The sequence below is a fragment of the Lepidochelys olivacea genome, assembly GCF_965140295.1.
Source record: "Lepidochelys olivacea isolate rLepOli2 genome assembly, chromosome: 3".
Classification (NCBI taxonomy): domain Eukaryota; kingdom Metazoa; phylum Chordata; order Testudines; family Cheloniidae; genus Lepidochelys; species Lepidochelys olivacea.
The window spans coordinates 62,215,010-62,234,490 of NC_140413.1; the positions used below are offsets into that span (position 1 = coordinate 62,215,010).

Sequence of the window (19,481 nt, forward strand, 5' to 3'; positions counted from 1 at the left end):
TGCAGAGGGCTGTCCATAGATCCATGAATGCTTTCTCTGCGGCATCTGTCCACTTCACCATGTCCGGACCCCAGGCTTTTATCAGGTCTGTCAGGGGACTCGCTCTGGTAGCAAAATGGGGAATAAATCGTCGGTAGTACCCCACCACACCCAGGAATGCCCAGACTTCCTTTTTCCGATTCGGCCGGAGCCAATTTTGGATAGCCTCTATTTTGTTTAGTTGGGGCTTGACCATACCCCTTCCTACAATGTAGCCAAGGTATTTAGCCTCGGCTAGCCCTATAGCACACTTGGCTGGGTTGGCTGTGAGGCCAGTCCGTCTTCGTGTGTTCAGAACCGCTTCCACCTTTTCCAAGTGGGTTTCCCAGTCGGGGGTGTGAATAATCACATCATCCAGGTATGCTGCTGTGAAGGGTTAATGTCTAGCTATTCCACCTGGAAGCAGGCGGGGCACACCCTGACTGTTTCCTAGAAGCAATGCACACATTGCTCTATCCAAGGACAAGGGCTAGATATGAACCCTGAGAACTTGATTGTTTGGACAGCAACTGTGGGAGGTTTCTTTAGCCTGGGCTCAAGGCCTGAGAACCAGGATTGTAGTAGATAGAGGATGGTAACTAAGCATATGAATCAACGTCATACATTCCTTTGTGTAGCAGTGTGTAATGCTTAGGGGGAGAAATATAATAAAAGGAGAAGGTGGAAGGCAGGGGGGGCAGAACAGCCCATCTCCGCTGACCAGCCTGTTTGCTTGCATAAAGCTGTGTTCTGTCTCATCACTGAACCGCAACAACTGGCGCCCAAACGTGGGGCCCTCAGCACTCACCTCGCCCGGCAAGGGTTTCAGACGCGTCACTCATCCACTTCGTGGATCCCGGTGAGTATTTTTCATTGTGGTAAGTATGGGAAGCTCCCTCTCTGCTTTGCAAGTGCAACACCGCAATGAGCTGCAGTATTTGCTGCGTAAGGCTCAGCATGACTGCCCGGCTCGAGAACTCACTCTCCTGCTACAGGAGGTGCGTGCCAAGTGCCCGTGGTATCCTGAAGCCGGAAGCCTTAAGCTAGCGGACTGGGAGCGATTGGGCCAGACATTGCACGAAGAGCCTCGGGCGCCCGTGCAGGCTTTACATGCCTGGCACCTCTGCCGCGACGTGGTACAGCGTGTCGCCTCGGACAGACCCTCCCTCGCGAGGCTGGTGCTCTCGCCGCCCCCGTCCGCCCCTGCAGCCATCCCCCCTCCTGGCGATGCGACACAGCGTGTCGCCTCGGAAAGGCCCTCTCCAGCACCAACAGAGGAGCTGCCAATCCTGCCACCCCCGTCCGCTCCTGCAGCCATCCCTCCCCCTGCTTCGCCCCCAGTGCCTCTATTACCACCGCCTCCCTGGCCTTCCCCACCGGAGCCGGTGTGTGATCACCCTCCCCCCATGGGGCCCCCCGGAGAGTCATCTGCATCTGCTCAGAAGCTTTCGCTGGTGCAACAAATGGTTCACGCAGCGAAAGCTCGATCAGATCTTACAGCAGAGGAGCTGGCTGATCTGGTCTCCGTTTGCCTGGTGACCTGGCAGAATGATGACCAGGGCAACCCCGTGGGCACCTGGACCACTCTGCCATACTCGGTGGTTAGAGAGGTAAAGAAAGCAATTCGTGAATTTGGCCTGACTAGCACCTTTGTGCGTGGTCTCATTGAAGGGATGGGTGCTGGGTACTCCCTAATCCCTGAGGATTGGAAAACGCTGCTGCGCATGATGTTGTCACCCAGTCAGTATGTTATTTGGCTTAGTGAGTATCGGCAGATGGCAGAACGCCAAGCCCAGGTATATAGAGAGCAAGGTATCATTTATGAGCATTTGGCAGGGGAGGGCCAGTTTGCTACTACTGAGATGCAGTCTCAACTCCCTCAGGCCGTCTTCCCCATTATTTCCACCTGTGCCCAGCATGCTTTCAAGAAGGTCCCGGATTCAGGCAAGCCTACCAAATGCTTTGTCAGTATCCGTCAGGGTGCCTTAGAGTCCTTTTTGGATTTTACCAACAGATTGCAGGAGGACACTGACTTTCAGCTGCCAGGGGAGGTCTGTGCCATACCTACACAGGTGATGGGACCTCTCCCTGCCGACTTTGTAGGTCTTGTTCTCCCTCGCTCACATGCTGGGAAACAGGGCCTTTTTGTCATTCCAGGGGTCATTGATGCTGATTACACTGGCATTATTAAGGTTCAGGTGTGGACTCATCTTCCACAGTCGCTCCCGCGTGGACGGTCAATTGCACAATTGATTTTAGTCCCCTATCAGGTGCCAGCTGCCGAGGATCGAACTCGGGGCGGAGGAGGCTTTGGATCTACGTTGTCTCACTCGCCGTCTCACAGCGCGTCTTCTCCACTTGTTGCTCTGACAATGTCAGTCTGCCCCTCGAAACCTCAGTTAACACTTCTCTTAAATGATGTTCCTTTTACAGGGCTGGTGGACACTGGAGCTGATGTTACAGTGATTCGTGATCTGGAGTGGCCGGTTAATTGGCCTACGGTTCCTTCTAAAGAGTTGTGGGGGATTGGGGGTAGCAAACCCGGGCGCCAAAGTTTGTCTTGGGTCACGGTCTCTAAACCAGGAGGCCGTGCCCTTGCTACAATCCGCCCTTTTGTGCTCCCTGTCCACCTCAATATTTGGGGCCGTGATTTACTTACAAAGTTAGACACCACCCTCGATATTAACATCTGATGGCTCTCCCCACCGAGGTGTAGTCACTTATCAGTTGGGTGACCCCCCTCGTTGGCATTCTCGTTTTACACTGCCTCAGCGTTCGGCACAGCGTTCAGAATTAGCTGCTGTTATTTTGGCCTTTCAATCTTTTGCTGATTGTCCCTTTAATTTAATTGTGGATACCCATTATGCTTATCAGGTAATTGATCATTTACCCCTTGCCCTCATTACCCCTCAGGTTGATGCAGACCTCCTTCACCTGTTTTTGTCTTTACAGCATCTTCTTGCCACTCGTCATTTCCCTTACTTTGTTGCTCATATTCGCAGTCATACCCCTCTGCCTGGGCCACTCACTGAGGGCAATGCACGCGCCGATCACGCGTTGCGTGGTCAGGTAAATTCCCTTTTTTCTGACCCCATTGAAAGCCATGCCTTTTTTCATCAGTCTGCCTCTGTTTTGGCCCGGCAGTTTCACATTCCTGCTGATCATGCACGTTCCATTGTTCGTTCCTGCCCCCACTGTGCTGCTGCTGCTCCTACTTTTTCTTATGCCGTTAACCCCCGAGGTACCGCAGCAAATCAGCTGTGGCAAATGGATGTTACTCATGTACCACAATTCCGCCCCTATTCATTTTTACATGTTTCCGTTGATACTTATTCAGGCTTCCTTTGGGCAACCCCACAACGTGGGGAAGCCACTAACAAAGTTATTCACCATTTGCTGGCCTGCTTTTCTGTTATGGGTCGCCCTTGCCAAATTAAAACAGATAATGCCCCAGCCTACTGCTCTGCAGCCCTCTCCACCTTTTGTGCCCGCTGGGACGTCCGTCTTAAACACGGAATCCCTTATAATTCCACGGGCCAAGCCATTGTTGAACGTGCCAATCGCACACTCAAAACCTTGCTAGATAAACAATTAAAACAAGGGGAGCTGCATCTCCGAACCTTAGGAGACATTCAACAACAAATGTATATCCTCTTGTTTACTTTAAATAATTTAACACTGAATGCAGATCAGCAGACCCCTGCGGATCGGCATTTTCACAAATCTGAGGTACTGGAAAGACCGCGTGTCTTTTACCGTCAGCTGCCCGATCCACAGTGGCTGGGCCCAGCACCTCTAATCACTTGGGGTCGGGGATATGCTGCTGTGTCTCTCCCTGCAGGACCGTTGTGGGTTCCAGCCCGGTGCGTGCGACCAGCACTTAAACAACATGGCATGGCACCAGGGGCTGTCGAATCCCATACCAGAGTTTCAGCTGACCTTGGAGGAAACCGCGTTGCCCCCCGAGTCGACAACGGCGGGATGGAAACGGAGGACGCGTAGTGTCCCAAGCCAGCCCGTGACATGGGGAGCAGTAAAAGCATTGGTCGCCACGGCTCAACGAAAACTGGCAGCAGATCAGCAGCCAGAAACTCCTAAGACTTTGTTTGTGGCGATTCTCGCCCAAATCACTGCTAATTCTGTGATGATTGTGTGCCTTTTGTGCCTGCTATTTCCTGTAGGGGTTGGCTCGGAAGCGCCTCCCCCGTTACAAGCCCGAAGGAGAATAAGATACTGCTCTTTGCTTATGCTAATCTTTTCTCCCAGTACTCTAGCATGGCTAATTGGGGCCCGGCCAACTATACTCTGCCTCGCACGGCTATATCCCTTCACACACCGTACCCGGCCGGGGCTCACAATGTCACCTGTGTGCGTGTAGTTAACTGCACTAGTACAAAGGTGCCATTGGGCTGTCAAAAAATTTCTCAATCCCTTTTAAATTGTTCCCATGCTGTTAATGTTTCATATAATTATGGCCATATCATCCTACCATCAGGATGGGTTTTTACTTGTGGTTCATGCACCTTTAATTATATTCCTGCAAATTTAAGTGATGGCACCCTTTGCTGTCTTAGTAGAATGATACTTATATTGCCTTTTGCTGGTTACAATTGTAGTAAAAGAAGTGTACCCCTTTTAGATGATTATATTGCAGATGTTAAGCTTTTGGTTATTTTGTGTTTGTAATCATTGGGCTTATTTTTTGTTGTTGCTGTGTACAATGTATTCCTTCCTTGTTAAGACTTTGTAAAATTTTGCCCTGGAAAGCTCCCCAGGTTATGTCCTTGTCTGTCTGGGAGTTAAATAGCATGACAAAACAAATTGGCGGCTACCATGAGATGGCCAACTTCAATAAACAAAAAAAGGGGAGATGAAGGGTTAATGTCTAGCTATTCCACCTGGAAGCAGGCGGGGCACACCCTGACTGTTTCCTAGAAGCAATGCACACATTGCTCTATCCAAGGACAAGGGCTAGATATGAACCCTGAGAACTTGATTGTTTGGACAGCAACTGTGGGAGGTTTCTTTAGCCTGGGCTCAAGGCCTGAGAACCAGGATTGTAGTAGATAGAGGATGGTAACTAAGCATATGAATCAACGTCATACATTCCTTTGTGTAGCAGTGTGTAATGCTTAGGGGGAGAAATATAATAAAAGGAGAAGGTGGAAGGCAGGGGGGGCAGAACAGCCCATCTCCGCTGACCAGCCTGTTTGCTTGCATAAAGCTGTGTTCTGTCTCATCACTGAACCGCAACACCGCTGCATAACTGATATGGGGTCGTAGGCGCTTGTCCATAAGATGCTGGAAGGTGGCAGGTGCCCCATGCAGTCCAAAAGGAAGAACAGTATATTCAATCAGACCCTCTGGGGTAGAGAATGCCGTTTTTTCTTTCGCATCTTTGGCAAGGGGAATCTGCCTGTATCCCTTCGTTAAATCAAGGGTGGTCAAAAATCGGGCGTTGCCCAGGCGGTCAACTAACTCATCGATACGGGGTATGCATCGAATTTGGATATTTCATTCAGCCGGTGAAAGTCATTACAAAACCTAGTGGTGCCATCAGGTTTGGGTACCAACACAATCGGGCTTGACCACTGACTATGGGACTTTTCAATGACTCCCAGCTCCAACATCCTTTTTACCTCTGCCTTGATCTCCTCCCTTTTTGCGGCTGGGACCCGACAGGGCCTTAAAGTTACCTTTGTCCCAAGGTCTGTGATAATGTGGTGATTTGTTTCGGTGGTCCGACCTGGTTTGGTTGAAAACATGTCCTGGTATCGGTTCATCACCTCAGTTACCTCCTTCTTCTGGTTTGGTGTCAGATCAGTGGATATCCTGATCTGCTCCTGCTTGTTATTTCCCTGGATTGGGGTCTCTTGGGCCACTACACACGCCTCTCATTGGTGACAAGGCTTTAAGAGGTTAATGTGATAAATTTGCTCTTGTTTCCAGCATCCTGGCTGCCGCAACTTGTAGGTTATTTCCCCCACGGGTTCAACCACCTCATAGGGCCCCTGCCATTGGGCCAAAAGCTTGCTTTCTGCCAGGGGTACTAACACCAACACCTTATCCCCTGGTTGGAACTGTCGGACTTTTGCCTGGCAATTGTAATGGGTTTGCTGAGCCTCCTGCACCTTTTCCAAATGTTCCCGTACAATAGGGGTGACCCGGGCTATCTGTTCTCGCATCTGCAACACACAGTCAATTATATTACTCCCCTCATTGGGTTCCTCTTCCCAGATTTCTTTCACGATATCTAGTATGCCACAGTGGTGGCGCCGTATAATAACCCAAAGGAGAAAAACCCAGTTGAGTCCTCAGGTACCTCCCGGATTGCAAATATAAGGTAGGGTAGTAGGGTGTCCCAATCCTTCCTGTCCTGATTTACCACTTTCCTTATCATTGCCTTGAGGGTTCGGTTAAACCTTTCTACCAGCCCATCGGTCTGCGAATGATAAACTAAGTTCTCAGGGTATGGATATGGAGCAGCATACAGAGGTTCTTCACTAGCTTTGACGTAAATGGGGTACCTTGGTCTGTTAATATCTCCTTTCGTAGCCCCACTCGGGCAAAGATCCCCACCAACTCTTTAACTATCATTTTAGAGGCTGTGTTCCGCAGGGGGACAAGCTTCTGGGTAGCGAGTAGCATAATCCAGAATGACAAGTATATATTGGTGGTCCCGGGCTGTCTTCTCCAGGGGTCCCACTAGGTCCATGGCTATTCTCTCAAAGGGGACCTCTATGATGGGAAGGCGTACTAAAGGTGCCCTCAAGTGGGGACGGGGACTGTGCAGCTGACACTCCGGGCAGGACGCACAGTACCTCCGCACTTCTTCATGTACTCTGGCCCATCTCCGCTGACCAGCCTGTTTGCTTGCATAAAGCTGTGTTCTGTCTCATCACTGAACTGCAACAAAAACTACTAAAAACTAACTACAAACAATTCTTACAGGAACAATACAGTAAAAAGAAGCTGAGGACACTGCAGATTCTGACTCAGGGTATGCTGCAGTCTGAACTGGAGAAGCATTCGCCCATAAAGCCCTATATGCCCTCGGTTCAGAGCATGAGGAGAGCTACAGTGCAAGTGCAGGCCAATGGACACTGATTGCAAAAAATTCTGGACTTAAGTACATGGTGTGCATGCGTATCTGTGTGTGGAATACACATTGGGAACATCACTCAAAGAAGAAAATCTTGTTACCTCTTCAGGGTTTGCCAACACCATGGACAAATCTAGTAAAAATGGGATTTACTTAACAATGTATATACAGTGATGTTGTACCAGTGTTGGTACCAGGGTACTAGAGAGACAGGATGGGTGAGGTAATATGTGGAGGTTGCTGACCTGTAACTGGAGGTTCTTTGAGGTGTGTGGTCCCTATCTGTATTTCAACATGTGGATGCACATGCACACCATGCACCTGAGTCTGAAAATATTTCTTAGCAGTGTCCGTTGACTCACATGTGTATTTGTGTCCCCTCATTCTCCCTGCTGAGGGTACAATAGGTAGTACGGGTCCACGCATCTCCAGTCTCTCTGTTACCATTTTAGAACGTAGTCTAAAGCAGAGAGGATGGAGGGCAGGTAGTGGAATACAGATAAGGACTGCACATCTCGAAGAACTTCCAATTACAGGTAAGTAACCTCCTCCTCTGCTTCGAGAGATGGTCCCCATGTGTATTCCACACGTGGATGATTTGCGAGCAGCCATCAGTGTGGATGTGGGTGCGAGGACGCTAATGGAAGCGTGGTCCTCAGAATGGCTTGGCCAACTGCTGCATCTGTAGCTCCTGCTTGTGTGATGGCACAGTGTGTTGTGAAGGTGTGGACGGAGCACCCGGTGGCTGTATGACAGAAGTCTTGCCAGGACGCATCTGCTAGTGAGGCCGATGTGGTGGCCTGTGCTCATGTAGACTCTATCAAGTGAGGGTACACCAGATTGGTTGTAGCATTCTTGGATGCACCCCGAGACTCATTTGGAGATTCGTTAGGAAGAGAAGGCTTGACCCTTCGACCGTTCGGCAATGGCCATGCAGAGCTTCGGCGATGTGCAAAAGGACTGAGTCCTGTGAAGGTAGAAAGCCAATGCATGATGGACATTGAGGGAGTGTAGGACCCTGTCAGTGTGGGAGGTGTGTAGTTTGGGTAGAAAATAGGTAGATTGATGCACTGGTTCAGGGGGAATGCCTACACGATCTTTGAGAAAATTTTGCATGGAGTCCCAGGGACACCTTGTCCTTTTGGAATGTGGTGTTAGGGGGATTTGCCATCATAGCTGCCAGCTCACTGACCCGCCTGGCTGAAGTTATGGCTACCAGGAATGTCACTTTCATTGAGAGGTGGGAGAGAGAGCATGTTGCCAACAGTTTAAGGGATGGTTTTGTGAAAGCGGGAGGATGAGATAAGTTCCTATATGGGCCTGGGCTTCAGTACTGGTGGGAAGGTATTGAGTAAACCCTTCATGAAGCGGACGGTGGTGGGGTGAGTAAAGACGAAGGTGCTGTCAACAGGGGGAAGAAAGGTACTGATTGCTGCACCCATTCAGAGTTGAGGGGCTGTCGGACATTTTGAGGGTGAGAAGGTAGTTCAGGACAACTGGTATAAATACTATGTTAAGTGAGTGATGGTGAGCCCATAGCATGAAGCATCTCTATTTCGCTCGGTAGAATGCCCTGGTGGATTCTCTCCTACTTTGAGTAAGGATTCGCCGCACCAGGGTGGAGCATGCCCGGTCTACCCTTGACACCCATCCAAATACCAGGCCATGAGGTGAAGAGAATTCAGTTTGGCATGCCCGAGTCTCCCCCGATCTTGTGTGACTAGATCTGGGAGTGTGCAAAGGCAGATCCGTGTGTGGGTGGAGAGTCAAAGGAGGTCCATGAACCAGAACTGACGAGGCTACGAGTAGTACTGTGACTCTGTCTCGGCAAATCTTGCATAGCACTTGCGGAAGAAAGGGAATGGGAGGGAAGGCATAGCGAAGGTCTCCGCTCCAGGGGAGGAGGAGAGCATCACCATGCAAGTCCTCCCTTATTGCCCCTCTGGAACAATAGAGGGGCAGTTTCCTGTTCTCAGACGTGGTAAAGAGGTTCCATTAAGGGATGCTCCAGAGCTTGAAGAAGTACTGTAGTGTGGTGCCGTGTAGCTCTCACTCGTGATTGATGTAGAGTGCCTAGCTGAGTTAGTCGGCCTGGGAGTTCTAGGTGCCTGGGAGGTACATGGCTTGAAGAATTATGTGGTGTTTGATGCACCAGTTCCAGAGGTGTACGGACTTGGAGCTGAGGGAGAGAGACTTGGTACTGCTCTGCTTGTTGACATACACGACTGCTGTGATGTTGTTGGGAAGGAGTTGAATGTGGAAGGATTGGACAAGTGAGAGAAGGGCCGGACATACAAAATGGACTGCCCAGAGCTCTAGCACATTTATGTCAATTCTGGCCTCCCTTGACATCCAGGGACCCTGGGCTGTGTGGTGGTCCAGGTGGGCTTCCCAACCTGTAAGGGAGGCATCTGTCGTGATGGTGATCTGCGGTATGAGAGTGGCGAAGGGGCTGCTGCTTAAGACCTTGGAAGGATCGGTCCATCATGCGAGGGAAGATAGCATGGACTGGGGAAGGACAACTCTGGTCTGCATATGGTCCATGCTGGGTCTGTAGATGGAAAGAAGCCACACCTGAAGCCAACGCATGTGGAGATGTGCATTAGGTGTCACATAGGTCTAGGCAGCCATATGGCTGAGGGGAGAGAGACAGCAGTGGACTGTGGTGTAGGGTCTGCGACACAGATCCGTGATGACAGATGTCAGTACTGCAAAGCAGTCTGCTGGGAGGAAAGTCCTGGCTGCAACGGAGTTGAGATACATGCCGATAAAGTGCATTCTCTGTGTAGATGTCAGCACCAACTTGTCCTTGTTGATGCAGATACCCAGAGACGTCAGCAGCGTGCGAAGGACAAGGATCACAGAGGTGACTTCCCGCTGTGAGAGACCCATGAGGAGCCAGTCATCAAGATGGGGTACACCGTGTATCCGAGGCAGCGCATTTGGGCAACCCTCCCTAGAGGGAGGGGAGAGGAACAAAACAAATCCTCTCAACCACTAAACTAATCTAATCTAATTTACGAACTAAACTGAACTAAACTAGCAATTAGGAAAAAATCTTTTAGCTGAGGCACACTTGAGGCAGACACACTCAGGGTCTGTCTCAGACCAAGGCAGTTGAGAAGGAACTGAGGGTGGTTCTCTTGCACAGACCTATATAGCCTTGATGTCGGTATGGGAGGTAAGGGACCCATGTGCAGGCCGAATGGACACTGCTATCGAAGGTTTCTGATCAAAAGCACATGGGGTGCACATGCACCTGAAGTGGAGCATCTATAGGGACATTACTTGAAGAAGAACCAAATCTTCAGTTTGCATAAAATTCCTTGGGCAGACAAATATTGTCTTATGATTAATACTATTTTTAAAAATTAGACATACGTCTTGGAACATATTATCTTAGAACAGAACAGAATATGTGTATTTGGCAATTTTAGTAAATAATTTCTAATTTCGAAATAGCATTTCAGTAAACTTTCCAGTAAAAATACCCAGAGAAAGACAGAGAGAAATTGGCTGGGAAGAGAGAGAAGCAAGAAAGAGAAAAGGTAAATATCTGTGTTCAAAAGCCTCTGATGTCCGTTTTCTCTGACAATGAAAAAACAGTTTTATATTAGAATGACATCCTAGTAATGTATGAGTATGCAAGGAGCACTACATATTAATCTTCAGATTCAGCCCAAGTAGCAAAACAACATGCCATATGCACGGGGGGGAGGGGGTAAATTCTCAAAGCAAATATCTTCTGTAAATCAAGAGGAGTCTTCCACAAAGTATTTTAATAGAACAATTACTTCATCTCAGATAATTAAATACTGAATATTAAAGACAATTTGCCGAACACAGCAGTCATTTAGGAAAAGAGATGAAAACTGTGCTAACAAGTTAAAACAAAATTCAAAAAATTGTCTGCAACTACAATGAAATGGTGTCCTAATTCAATAAGACTTTTATAAAGGGACTTAAACTGCCAAGCCAACAGTTTCTCTTAAATGCGCAAATAAATTTGTTAGTCTCTAAGGTGCCACAAGTACTCCTTTTCTTTTTGCGAATACAGACTAACACAGCTGCTACTTTGAAACCTGTCTTAAAAGTACATGTTATGTGCAGACTCTTACTATAAACTGCTAATAAATACATTCAAATGCTGTGAGGTATAGTCTGCCTATTTTTTCAATTTATAATTTTAAACAGTAAACTAAATATTTTCAGTCATTTTGTTTAATTTTAAAAGCATAAATGCAATTATTTTGATTTGAAAATCACTTCATAGACATATACCCTGATCCTGCAGTTGGATCCACAGACATGGAGCCAACTGTAGCACTAGGCACTTGAACAATGCATATTCTAAAATTCACATCCAAGAAAAACAGCTGATCAATCCCTACTTTAACATTTTATAAAAAGAAAACCTAGATGAAGGATAGATGCATGATGAGACAGATGGACACAGTCTACCTATTTCAATCTCTTTGTTAGACATTATCCCATAAAAAGACAATCAAAAAGGTCTCTTTGGCACTACTTTATAGAAGTAACAGAGACTTGGATCTAACCTGTAAAATCTGCTTTCCAGTCTTTGTTTAATGGTACTGAGATCTGTGGGATATGCCACAACAGTGCAATACATTGGATAAGCTTGGAGATCCACAGGTGCCACAAATGCAGAAGCAATATCTAAATACAAATGAAAATTCAATGTTATATCACATAAAACCAGCACTTTAATAGTCTGTTTCAGATCTTTTTTATTTTCAACACCCCTCCCCACCCACACACTCCTTGAAGCTTAGAATACAAATAGTAAGTGACAGAAACAAACAAGAAAAGCCAACATTACATATTTTAAAATATCAGTGAAATTTTATACACACACATGTGCTGTAGCACATGCCATAAGCATGATTACTGAAGTGATTAATCAGAGCCATCCCTCTGGACATGAAAGACTGCACTCTGAGAAGCATGCTGTGTGCATTCAAAATACAAAGAGAATTACTTTTTGCTACAGATACAAATCTGTAAGTTATATAATTCAAAACGGGTTTCAGAGTAACAGCCGTGTTAGTCTGTATTCGCAAAAAGAAAAGGAGGACTTGTGGCACCTTAGAGACTAACCAATTTATTAGAGCATAAGCTTTCGTGAGCTACAGCTCACTTCCTCAGATGCAGTTTCCACGATATGCATCTGAGGAAGTGAGCTGTAGCTCACGAAAGCTTATGCTCTAATAAATTGGTTAGTCTCTAAGGTGCCACAAGTCCTCCTTTTCTTTTTGCATAATTCAAAACATGCAATTCCAAGATATTAATTGGTGCACTTCTGACTCATTCTGCTTTGGAAAAATATTACTTAATTAATCTTGACATCACCACAGCGATTCTCAACTGGGGGGTCCATGAGCCCTTTCAGGGAGGCCATGGAGCTCCACAGCTAAAAGCTGGTGCCCCAAGCCCCAGTGCTGAAGCCAGGAGCGACGTGGGGCTAAAGCCACCCCCCCTTCCCCAGTCGGAAGCGTCGCAGGGCTGAAGCCAGCGGCGGCCCCCCAAGGCAGGAGCAGTGGGGGGCTGCAGCATTTTTATAGCCTGTTGAGGGGGGGCTTTGGCAACAAAAAGGTTGAGAACCCCTGCATTATCACTCCCTCATCTTCAAAGTTCTCAAATTTTAATGTGCAAAGCAATTCTTTAGACTGTTACTATAAAAGCTGTAGTCCCTGCCCAGAGGATTTACAAGGAATTTAGGACAAAGACAAATATGATACAAGCAGAAAAACAATATGCCAGAAGATAAGGGAATTCAAACAAGTGAAGGCTTCATAGGCTTTATTTTTCTTTCCCTCTACTTGTCCAACTGGACTTATGGTTCTTACAATACCTGATTTTATAGAGGAAGGAATGAAAAAAATTAGTACAAACATATTAAACTCTAAAATATATTTAAAATATATTTTAAAAACAAGAATTGACAAAAATTAGTTGCTAGATGAACTGATCTTCTAAGAAAAAGGTGAAACAGAATGCTCTATTGCAGTTAAAAATCTACTCTTAAGATTGCTACAGTAAATTGAACCTTTATACAAAGCAAGCAACAATAGTAGTAGTTAAAAAAACAAAACCTCACACAGACTATGGAAAGAACCAGCTAAGATAATTTAAATATACCATTACTCTTACTATGGAGGCATGGTAGTGGAAACCTTAATTACAACTTCATACTTCCTCCAGAAACACATAACATACTACACATATCACTACTGGTATCTGCTAACTCCTTTTGTAATTAACGTTTTACATTATTCTGAAAGAGGGAGATTAATGAGTTATGTGTAGTGTGTTTCCTTATTTGTGGGGTCAGAAGGTAGTTTCTTGTGAAGATGCAGTGTGTCCCCATCAAAGAAAACATGCTGTATAAGCATTCAGGTTCCACCAAGGCGTCCCACAACTTCACATTTCCTAGTTTTTTTGCATTAGGGGATGTCACACTTAACCAATCTTAATCCCTGTTACACCAAATTTTTGTTTATAATAGTTCACACATTTAAGTACCATACAGACACACAAGAATTAACTATGCACATTTCAACAGCCATCTTATCACAAGACACAAAGTTATTCAACATATGCATCAATGATATATGCATACCTTTGACTATGTTAATGACAGAATTAGTGATATGTATGTAGAAAGAATTTATAATGTACTTTTCAGAAACTGCCAATATATATCAGCAATTGTCCCCACAAGTGGTAAATTCATGGTGAACCATTTGCTAACCAATACATTACACATCCGTTCTCCTCACAACCCAAAGAAAAGAAAAATGATGGCTGGAGTACACAGCAGATTAGTTAGGAAAATCCCAAGTACAGCTATTAATCATAACATTCTCTAGGAAAACAAAACAAATACATACTTTTTGCTCTCTGTTCAAAATGAAGTTACAGCTTTTGTATTCAACATAGGGGCCTCCGTTTTCAACACTAGCAAGTGATTTTGGGTGCTCAGTTTGAGATATCATAAACAGGCTTTGATTTTCAAAGGGCAAGTGTTCAGTACTTTCTGAAAATCAAGCTCTTCAACGTCTTTCAAGTTACATGTTCAAAAATCGAAACTTTCAAAATCACTAGTCACCTTTGAAAGTCTGGGTCAGACTATACATTAAAGGCACTATGTAGATATGTCATGTTGTGAACAAAATATTTTCTTTTTTTTATAAGGTAATAATTCAAGTAGAAAAGGTTCAGAAAAGGGCAACTAAAATGATTAGGGGTCCCATATGAGGAGAGATGAAAGAGGCTAGGACTTTTCAGCTTGGAAAAGAGGAGACTAAGGGGGAATATGATAGAGGTATATAAAATCGTGAGTGGCGTGGGAAAGTGAATAAGGAAAAGTTATTTACTTGTTCCCATAATATAAGAACTAGGGGCCACCAAATGAAATTAATAGGTAGCAGGTTTAAAACAAATAAAAGGAAGTTCTTCACTCAGTGCACAGTCGAGCTGTGGAACTCCTTGCCTGAGTTGTGAAGGCTAGGACTATAACAGGGTTTAAAAGAGAACTGGATAAATTCATGGAGGTTAAGTCCATTCATGGCTATTAGCCAGGATGGGTAAGGAATGGTGTCCCTAGTCTCTGTTTCTCAGAGGGTGGAGATGGATGGCAGGAGAGAGATCACTGATCATTACCTGTTAGGTTTACTCCCTCTGGAGCACCTGGCATTGGCCACTGTCAGTAGACAGGATACTGGGCTGGATGGACCTTTGGTCTGACCCAGTATGGCCATTCTTATGTAAGTAGTGATTTTATGACTATTATAGTTGATCAATGACAGCATTTACTAATTTTGTGGATTGTGGTGTTCTCATAAAAATGCACATCATCCCTTCCGAAAAAGTTAGCTTGCATACTGAATGTTTCCTAAATTATTCAATCACAAATGTTTACCTAGAGTCATGAGCTGGTTTATCCCTGCAATAATTCTGTCACATTCCTCATCTCGGGTTCTGGAACCCCATTCTCCATCCAGAGGTTTGTAGATCAATGTTCGGCATTCAACATCAGTTAAAGGAACACTAGTTCCCAGCTCTTCAGGAAACACAGCTGAAATATGCCATAAAAAAGACCCAGATGATCACTGCAAAATAGTCATCTGTTTATATTTCAAGACAGACATACGTCTATTAAAAACACAGAGCAATTAATATAGGCAGTATATACAATAACATCGCTTTACTGAATGAAAGTGTAAGGTGTGTAGTTCTTTGTGCAAAAGACAACAATGCTTTGATACTGTTCTGGGGTCCTACATGCTTCATGTATTATTGTTACCAGCTAACAAATGTGTTTCCACAATGCAGATTGCTGGATCCTGACAGAATTTTGTGGATTTTCTATTTACTAGACTTGCAGACTTACAGTCAGTTTGTGGGAGAATGTATTTTTGCAGTAAACAAGGGTAGTTCTGTAGCATGTGAAATTTTTAAAATAAATTGATAATTTAACTATATTCTGGGAACTGTAGTGGTGCTTTATAGGTTTTCAGGTAGAGTTTATAAATATTGATTTTAACCTATATAGCTCGAGACCTGCCTATTTTGAAAACTGCCTTTTTCCTTCTTCCATTGCTATGGTAAGTGGAGGTTCTTGAACTGGAGCCCCTGAGACATAGAAGAGACGCTACCGTCAGGGCATTCTCTTGAGGGCATTCAACTTTGGAATTAATACCCTGATTTGATCAAAATTAGCCAGAATCTGTTGATTTTCAGGGCACACTGCAAGATCCATCTTTTTATCCAGACTTTTGGGCAGGGAAAGCGCAATAAGGGTAAATATTTGTAGGTGTAGCAAGAGATTCTTGGGATGTTTGGGTTTGTGGTTGGATGGATACCTTACATTTTGGTAAAAACAACGAGGAGTCCTTGTAGCACCTTAAAGACTAACAAATGTATTTGGGCATAAGCTTTCGTGGGCTAAAATCCACTTCATCAGATGCATGGAGTGGAAAATACAGTAGCAGGTATATTTATACATAAATATATATCAAGTATAGTGCATCAGTATAGTGCAAGTAGAGTAGGGGCATTAGGGGATGAGAGCTGAGGAAGCGTTGTTCTAAGTCAGCCATAAAAATGTTGGCATACCGGAGGGGGCCATGCAGGTACCCGTAGAAGTCCCGCTGACTTGAAGGTATAAATTGTCCCCAAAATCTGAAATAGTTGTGGGTGAGGACAACGTCACAAAGTTCAGGCACCAGGTTTGCCGTGACATTATCGGGGATACTATTCCTGACAGCTTGTGTGGAATGTTGGTGTAGAGGGCTTCTACATCCATAGTGGCTAGGATGGTGTTTTCTGGAAGATTACCAAAGGATTGTAGTTTCCTCAGGAAGTCAGTGGTGTCTCGAAGATAGCTGGGAGTGCTGGGAGTGTAGGGCCTGAGGAGGGAGTCTAGATAGCCAGACAATCCTGCTGTCAGGGTGCCAGTGCCTCAGATGATGGGGCGTCCAGGATTCCCAGGTTTATGGATTTTGGGTAGCAGATAGAATACCCCTGGTCGGGGCTCTAGGGCTGTGTCAGTGTAGATTTGTTCCTGTGCATCTTAAGGGAGTTTCTTGAGCAGATGGTGTAGTTTCTTTTGGTAATCCTCAATGGGGTCAGAGGGTAGTGGCCTGTAGAATGTGGTGTCAGAGAGTTGTCTAGCAGCCTCTCGTTCATATGACAACGCTGTTGCTACACAACTCTCTGACATTGGCCAGACCGGACAGTCTCTACGCAAAAGAATAAACAGACACAAATCTGACATCAGGAATTACAACATTGAAAAACTAGTAGGAGAACACTTCAACCTCCCTGGTCACTCAATAAACTTAAAAGTGGCAATTCTTCAACAAAAAAACTTCAAAAACAGACTCCAATGTGAAACTGCAGAACTGAAATTAATTTGCAAACTGGACACCATCAAATTAGGCCTGAATAAAGACTGGGAGTGGATGAGTCAGTACAAAACCTAGTTTTACCATACTAATTTCCCCTACTATTACTCACACCTTCTTGTCAACTGTTTGAAATGGGCCACTCTCATTACCACTACAAAAGTGATTTTTTCCTCCCTTGATATTCTACTGATAATTAAATTGTCTCGTTAGACTGACCCCCGACCGATAAGGCAGCTCCCATCTTTTCATGTACTATGTATAAATATACGTGCAACTGTATTTTCCACTCCATGCATCTGATAAAGTGGGTTTTAGCCCACGAAAGCTTATGCCCAAATACATTTGTTAATCTCTAAAGGTGCCACAAGAACTCCTTGTTGTTTTTGCTTATACAGTCCAACACGGTTACCACTCTGAAACCTGTTACATTTTGGTGTTAGAGATGCTGCAGGTTTTATCTTGTGTGTTGCTGCACTTTTAATTATTTCTAAGAAGGAGGAAGAGCCTGGGAGAGGTACTTTATTCTTTAAAACCAAATAATAAGGAAATGAATAAACATACTGAAATAACAAATAATTGTAACAGAATATGTACAGTAGGCTGAACTGAATCACAGTTCTACTTTAAGGGAGAGAGAAAGAAAAAACAAATAGTTTATGGATAGCAAAGCAAAGTCATCAATAAGTCTCCCAGAAAACAGCAAAAAAATATTCCAAACTATATTCAGTTTTTAACTAATTTAAAAAAAAACTAGCTCAGAGTGCAGTAGCCCAGTAGAGTGTGGATGGACTGAAGAAATAATGCTAGTGGGCCCACTGGAGAGCATGCACTTCACAATTCCTACCTTGGATAGCTGGACCAGAGAGGGAATAAGTCCCCTTTGCCAATTTGCCCTCAAACACTTTGTGTGTATAGAATTCGTGAGTGCATTGCAGGGACAACAGGTCTCTCTAGCATGCAATTTCCACTGAACCTAGTGGGGGAGCAGGTTCATCTTTCTATTAATGATATTGACATGATTATATATCCAGTTACTTCATTCACAGGTCAGGCTCATTTTAATAGATGTGTATTTGTAATCTGGTGACTTAAGCACAAATTTATAATGCAATTGTTTTTATGATTCTTGTTTCTTTTTTTTCTGGCATTTTACAGAGAAACATACTTGGTAACTTTAATTTTTAAAAACTATTTGCATAAGCTAGGCTTTCTATACATATGAATCAAGATGACACATCTACACACTTACGCACCATTATTTGGTATGAGCTCCATATCCCAAGGACTCATCTTCTCAGTGTCACCATTGTCCCAGCTTAAAGAAAAAAATAACCAAGTTTAAATTATAGTAATTAGTACTGTTTAAACAGTAAAAAATGTATTACTCTTATATGTAATGTTTATTTTATTACATAATGAACACACTTTATAATAAGTTTTATTATTGCAATTAAAGGAACCAAATCACCTAAATCAGTGCTTGCTATGCAAGATTAAAATTTACATTAAAATGATTTATTAAAAGCGGAAGTAAAGACAAATTTGCTAACCAGACATTGTAGCACTGAAATAAACTGTCAGGATATTCAGGCTGTAGAGGTTCCTGGCTTTCAATTGTTCCAAACCACCAGGCATCATCTATTACTGACCTGAAACGATCACCTGGACAATACAAAACAATCTCATTAATAAAAAGTACTTTGTTGTCATAGTCTTATTCTTTTACCAATTTCTACTCTACATTTGCCTAATCTTCATGGTAGTCATTCTTTGGAGATGTCTTTGTCAATGGACATATATAAAGAGTATTCAGACTGATACACCCTTAAAACAACAGTAAAGGGCACACTTTAGAAAGAACTTATATTGTGTAGGATATCAGAAAAAATATAGATAATGAGCATATAAAAATCAGCAATCAGTATAATTTACATGTATATTAGAACACGTTGCAACATTTTTCAAGCTTATAGCAGTGGAAGACAGTTTAATTTTTTAATATCTTTAATTCTAATATATATAAAACTCACATATGTAATACATATTGTTCTCAATAGAATTTCTTACTTTAGAAGGTTCCTATGTTTCTTCCTCTCACGTACAAACTTCCTCAAAGTCCAGCAAACAATAAACTTTTATAAACAACAAACAGTTATAACCACTTCTCTCTCTTCTCTGAGGGCTTCTGTGCATTCCCACTTGCAAGGAGACTGGCAAGCAGTCTACCCAGAGGAAGGTAGAAGTTCTCAACGAAATATGGATTGTAGCACAGTTTTCCCAAATTGACTATCAGAGCACAATGCTGATTCCAAAGAGTAGTGCTTGATGAAAGTTTAGACTGAACTTCAAGTGGCTGCTATACAAATCTCCATTATGGGTACCTGCCTAAAACATGCCACAAAAGCTTCATTGGACCTGGTGGAATG

At 44.2% G+C, this 19,481-nt stretch overlaps 2 protein-coding genes across 2 annotated transcripts in view; one reads left to right on the top strand and one right to left on the bottom strand.

The window, feature by feature from the left end:
• PHIP (PHIP subunit of CUL4-Ring ligase complex) overlaps positions 1 to 19,481 on the bottom strand; it is a 293,959-nt gene that overhangs the window by 33,116 nt on the left and 241,362 nt on the right. Inside the window, exons 28-31 of the mRNA XM_084623628.1 lie at positions 18,606 to 18,717; positions 18,309 to 18,370; positions 15,066 to 15,221; positions 11,680 to 11,800 (exon numbers count right to left, since the gene is read on the bottom strand). Of these exons, the coding sequence (XP_084479754.1) occupies positions 11,680 to 11,800; positions 15,066 to 15,221; positions 18,309 to 18,370; positions 18,606 to 18,717 (451 nt within the window). The remainder of the gene's footprint in view (positions 1 to 11,679; positions 11,801 to 15,065; positions 15,222 to 18,308; positions 18,371 to 18,605; positions 18,718 to 19,481) is intronic.
• LOC311518137 (uncharacterized protein) lies at positions 390 to 5,241 on the top strand. Its single transcript, XM_084623629.1, has 3 exons — positions 390 to 1,628; positions 2,452 to 2,504; positions 3,860 to 5,241. Exons 1-2 carry the CDS (start codon positions 903 to 905, stop codon positions 2,482 to 2,484), a joined length of 759 nt encoding a protein of 252 aa, XP_084479755.1. The 5' UTR covers positions 390 to 902; the 3' UTR covers positions 2,485 to 2,504; positions 3,860 to 5,241.